The 6,037-nt window shown below is 38.4% G+C and overlaps 1 protein-coding gene across 1 annotated transcript; it reads left to right on the top strand.

Moving 5' to 3' along the window:
- The first annotated feature begins 516 nt into the window (after positions 1-516).
- LOC103582004 (sorting nexin-5-like) lies at positions 517-5,790 on the top strand. The gene is made up of 6 exons (XM_008563694.1): positions 517-606; positions 1,878-1,983; positions 2,072-2,147; positions 2,984-3,023; positions 3,106-3,192; positions 5,351-5,790. Exons 1-6 carry the CDS (start codon positions 541-543, stop codon positions 5,645-5,647), a joined length of 672 nt encoding a protein of 223 aa, XP_008561916.1. The 5' UTR covers positions 517-540; the 3' UTR covers positions 5,648-5,790.
- The last annotated feature ends 247 nt before the right edge of the window (positions 5,791-6,037 follow it).

The following is a 6,037-nucleotide window of genomic DNA, read 5'->3' as shown; positions in this document are numbered from 1 at the left end:
GATGACCGATAAGGGGATCTTAACCCTTGACTTGGTGTTGTCAGCACCATGCTCACCCAGTGAGCTAACCGGCCATCCCTATAGGGGATCCGAGCCCGTGGTCTTGGTGTTATCAGCACCGTGTTCTCCCAAGTGAGCCATGGGCCGGCCCCTTCAGTGTCTTTGAATCTGTAGATCAGAACAGTAAGTCTACCAAGGATTTAAAACCCCCTAAGACTTAGCGCTTGGATTGTTTTCACATATCTCCAACCTTTTAGAATGAGATGACCTGTGTTTAGGTTTAGCCATTTATTAGATATCTTATCAGCACCGTGCTCTAACCAACTGAGCTAACCGACCTATCATCCTATCAAATATTTTAGACTTGGTGGTTAAGACGGAATTAAAGATTACCTTATGTATGTGCCTGTACTTGTAAAAAGTATTACTTGGAATGTAATTCAATACTTCTTTAGGAGAACCTAAAAGATATATATCATAAACTGTTCTTTTGGAATTTTCTTCCTTTAGCTAAGTGTCAGGCGGAAAAATACCAAAGAGATGTTTGGTGGATTTTTCAAAAGTGTGGTGAAAAGTGCTGATGAAGTCCTTTTTTCTGGAGTTAAGGTAAGTGGGAATAGGTGACCTTTTGCACATTCTTTGGAAGAGGTATTTGTGAAACATGGTATAAACTTTTAAGAAATGTAAATTTTCTTCAGTTTTGGTTATTTTCTCTTCTCATTCAGTTTTCACTTAATTTTCCAAAACAAATTGCTCTCTCCCAGGAGAGCTGACATGAACCTTTCCACATTCAAGTCTTCATTTACTCCTTTTCTGTAAGGAGCTTACTCAAATAATTTTAAAGAGAGTAAGCTACCAGGTTAGTATTTCATGCCGTTCCCAGAAGTACACTGTCAGTATGGTGGCCACAAATGGCAGGTGAGCATTTGACCTGTAGCTTATCTGGCACAATTTAAGGAATCAAATTTTAAACTTATTTACATACTGGATTTCAAGGACTTAGTTCAAAGAAAAGAATAGTAAATGTCTCAGTAACATTTTTGTGTGTTGAAATGATTTTGGATGTACTGTATTAAGTATAATACTAAAATTATTTTCCTGTGTCTTTTTATTGAGGCTACTAGAAAATTTTTAAATGGCGTGTATGGCTCATGTTTTATTTCTATTGGATAGTGCTGTTCCAGAAAGTAAAAATTAATATACAAGTCTCTCATTACCCTCATACGTGGGATTTATTTCTTCACTCCCCAGGCCTTCCCCCTCTTTTTAAACTGAGTTACCTTTGCAGTACTATCTGTGGTGTCTGGCTTTGTCACCCCAGGGCTTGGGTAGGGAGCCCCGAATACAGACAATGCTTAGTAGAGGGAGCATTGTCGGAATTTTGGAACTCTCTTTCCCTTGGTGCAGTTTATAAGGTGTGTGGAACTATCCTCTATTCAGGCATTGTGGGATGTTTGGCATCCCTGGCCAGTGCCCGCCAGATGTCAGTATTGCCTCCCAGCCTGAAACCAACCAAATTTGAAAGAATCCCCCACCCATATTACAAATGCAGATATCCAAGGCTGGTGGCAATGTCCTACATGGTAGAACCACTGCAGTAGCAATAGAATTGATGGGTCTTAGAGAGGATACCAGAGTTTTACTGGTCATTGCCAAATCGCTCTTCGAAATGGTTCTCTCTATTGACATTTCCTGTTAGCCTTTGATTTTTGCCAGTCATGGGTGTGAAATAATATCTTATGAATTTCTAATTCCCTGATCTATAAAAGTTTTAAGTTCTTATTCATGAGGTTATTTGCCATAATGTTTCTTCTAATACAGAATATTCACACTCTTGGAATTTCTGCTTCTTAACTTTAATTTTTCCTCCTTTTTAGGAGGTAGATGACTTCTTTGAGCAAGAGAAGAACTTCCTTATTAATTATTACAATAGGATCAAGGATTCCTGTGCAAAAGCTGACAAGATGACCAGATCTCATAAAAGTAAATACCGTTCACTCTCTAGCCACTTAAAACTTTGCTAATGTGCCTGGCTCTGTTCATGTAAAAAGGACTGTCCTTGTTTCTACAGATGTTGCTGATGACTATATCCACACTGCAGCCTGCTTGCACAGCCTGGCTTTACAAGAGCCCACAGTCATCAAAAAGTAAGTTTTTGTTGGAAAGCATAATGAGTAATGACTCATTGTTTCAGTTCTGTTGTGAAGTATAAGCTCATCAAAGATAGTTTCCAACACTCAAATAAAACACTTATAAGACAGTCGTAGGGGACTTAGATGGCTCTTCTATAGATGAACAAATGTGGTAGGTGTTGAAGTGCCATAACATGTTGGAATTAATACCTTTATTCTGTCAAATTTAAATGTTTCAGTTTTCTTGTTGATTTAGTTTTGGAGTGGTTTTTGAGAGAAGTTTGCCTTATGTCTTCTGGCAATTGGTGCTTGCCATTTTGCCTAGTGATGCCCTGGACTTTTTGAAGAGATGTGGTTATGGTGGTCATGAGAATAACATAACCGCCATCTGATCCTGCACTTAACTTTTATATATGTTTTTACAGTTTCTTCATTCTGGGCATTTCTGGTATGAGGCAATATTCTACTTAACACCTATACTTGGTATAATAAGTCGTTTTATTTCTGACTTGAAATTGAAAGTCAGGCTAATGGCAGAATCAAGGTGAGGTAGTAACATATTAATTGCTTTGTGACAACCATGGTCCTTGGTTAGCAAAGGATTGGCATTTGGTAGGAATTATCCTGGACATGTGGCAGGATAGCTGAAGGGGCAACCAAGAACATGATGCTGATGAGTGGGGCACTGTAAATGTGCTCAGTTTTATAACCATTTTCTCTGTTGTTTTGGATTAGTTGAAATGAAAGCACTATTGGTAATTCTGAAGTACCAAAGGCTAGTTTACTCATCCATGTCTTATCATAAATGAGTTAAGTAAGACCTGAAACCAAAATCATATGTATATTTTCAGGTACCTATTGAAGGTTGCTGAGCTATTTGAAAAACTTAGGGTAAGGATTTTTGTGTTAGTCTTCATATGTTTTATAATCTGTAGATTTCTGCCTTGATGGTGACCTTTACTTTTTTAAATAGAAAGTGGAGGGTCGAGTCTCTTCAGATGAAGATTTAAAGCTGACAGAGCTTCTCCGATACTACATGCTCAACATAGAGGCCGCTAAGGTAAGACAAGAAATTGTTGAACTCACCAGAGCAGTGCAAGACCACTTTGCCATTATCAGAAGTGTAACATTAGAGATACATTCTTTTTGTTAAGAAGGAAAGTTGGGCCAGCCAGTTAATTCAGTTGGTTAGAGCATGTTGTTAACACCAAGGTCCAGGGTTTGGATCCGCATACTGGCCAGATGTCCCCCTGCCCCCAACACACACACACCCCCGCCAAAAAGCGGGGGAAGTTATTCTCAGGAGGGAGAGAGGAATTTATCAGTCTTTCATGACGTTGTATCCTTAAAGTTTGGTGTAGAATAGATAGGTGATAGTTTTGAGTATTGTAGGTTATTGGATGTGGGGCATAACATACCAAAAGGGCTATTTCTGAGTCAGAAAAGGTTTTGGGATTTGTGGGTTTTATTGAATTACAGCTACCCCTGCAACCGCTGTGAAGCATTACTTATGAAAGGTAAGACAAGTGATAAGCAGAATAACCTTTGAGAATGAAACATGCATTCTTCACTGTCTACACTGTCCCAAACATGTTTAAATTAGTTTTACATGAAACGTATTAAATCAGGCAACATATAATGATGTACAGACTAAGGTATATATAACAAAGGGAAATGTCATCAGGAAGTGAAAATTTATTTTTTTCCCCATAGTATAATTTTTAGTTAATGTGCCTTTTGACATGTTTTCTTAGACTTATTTTTGGATACTTTTTATACACTTTAGACTGTTATAGTTTTAAGTTTTTCGTGTGTACGCAAAAGAAGATATAATAGTTTTCAACCAGCTTCAACAATTATTTTGCCAGTTGTCATAGTCTATTTTCTGTTCCTATAACAATACCACAGACTGGGTAATTTATCAAGGAAAGCTTATTTAGCTCATGGTTCTGAGGCTGGGAAGTCCGGGAGCATGGCATTGGCATCCGGTGAGGGCCTTCTTGCTGCATCATAACATGGTGGCGGGCAAGCACAAGAGAGCTTGCTCTTATGGAAAATCCACTCCCGTGGAAACAAACCCATTCCTATGAGAGTAATCCTTTCTTGTGGGCAGAACTCTTGTTCATCCAATCATGAGGACAGAAGGATTATGAATTTTGGGGGGACACATTTAAGCCATGGTAGCAGTCTTCAACAGTTTTTAAAAACTGCATAGTCCATTGTATACATGTATCATCATTGCCAATTTTATATAATTACTTGGCTGTAAGATTGCAAAGAATCTTTAAGATTAGCTGCTTCCCCAGGGTAGATTACCAGATGTAGGATTTTTGCAGGGTAGTGTTATATGTTTCTTACTACTTTACTCTGCCCAGTTGCAGTCTGGCAGTATTCCATTTGACTCACACAGCTATAATTTGTACATGTGTTTTCATACTCAATGTTAACATTTCTGAATTTACCTTCAATTATTGAACAACCAGAAAAAATCCTTCATTTTTCACTCTGGATTTTTTCACCTGATGCCTATAAATAATTCTGAAAAAAACTTTTTAACAGAGCTATAAGAGTTGTTGCTATGATTTGAATATCCTCTCCAAAAACTCATGCTGAAGTTTAATCCCTGTTGTGGCAATGTTGAGAGGTAGAAGAGGAAGGACGAACTGAGTTAGCACATGAACACACTCTTACTCTCTTGCCATGTGATACACTGTGCCACCTAGGGACTCTTGCAGAGAGTCTCCTCCCAGAAGAGAGCCCTCAACTGATGTGTGCTTATCAACTTCGGGCTTCAAGCCTCCAGAACTGTAAGAAACAAATTGTTTCTTTATGGAGTACCCAGTTTCAGGTATTGTGTTATTAGCAACAGAAAATGGACTAAGACAGTTGTTCATCCTTGCTAAATCTGGAGATAAAAAAATAATAATGGGGAGGGGAAATGTAGAGGTAGATTCTTGCCATTTAATGTTTCAGACAGTGCGTTGATTGGTACTGTGAATACTTCGGTTATTTTTTGGACTGGTTAAGTTTTTGAGTTTTTTTTTGTTTCTTTTTGGTGGCTGGCTGGTACAGGGATCTGAATCCTTGACCTTGGTGTTGTAACACTGTACTCTACGCAGCTGAGCTAACCAGACAGCCCTAGACTGGTTTAGATATTTAGTGCTCCTATTCCGTTTTCTGGTGGCTTTTTATATTGTACCTGTACATTCTCTTCTCAGGATCTCTTGTACAGACGCACCAAGGCCCTGATTGACTATGAGAACTCAAACAAAGCTCTGGATAAGGCCCGGTTAAAAAGCAAAGATGTCAAGTTGGCTGAGGCACACCAGCAGGAATGCTGCCAGAAATTTGAACAGCTTTCTGAGTCTGCAATAGAAGAACTGATCAATTTTAAACGGAAGAGGGTGGCTGCATTTAGAAAGAACCTAATTGAAATGTCTGAACTGGAAATAAAGCATGCCAGGAACAATGTCTCCCTCTTGCAGAGCTGCATTGACTTGTTCAAGAACAACTGATCTGCCTTCACTCTGAAGGAAATGAATGTGAAAGAAAGCCAGCATCATTTGCACTTAAATCATTACTATGGAAGATTTATTAGCTTTGATTTCAGTTTAAAATTGTGAATAAATGTTTGATTTCTAAAAATCTTAACACTTAACCATGTTTGTTTAAAAATATTTTTATTGCATGCCATTTAGACATAACTAATCTTTTCTTTGTGCATTTAATACCTCAAAGTGGGCAGAATCTAAATAATGGGTTGTCTGTAGTTTGTCTTTACTTACTAAGAAATAAGGAAGAGTGTAGGAGACATGTGCCTTCTGGAAACAAGTAAAAGCAGTCACCTGGCCCACGTTTGTCTCATGTTTCATGTGCCCATGTCCCTGCAGTTGTCAGGGAGGTGC

The sequence above is a fragment of the Galeopterus variegatus genome, unplaced genomic scaffold, assembly GCF_000696425.1.
Source record: "Galeopterus variegatus unplaced genomic scaffold, G_variegatus-3.0.2 Scaffold14563, whole genome shotgun sequence".
NCBI classification, from domain to species: domain Eukaryota; kingdom Metazoa; phylum Chordata; class Mammalia; order Dermoptera; family Cynocephalidae; genus Galeopterus; species Galeopterus variegatus.
This window is presented reverse-complemented; position numbering and strand designations above follow the sequence as displayed.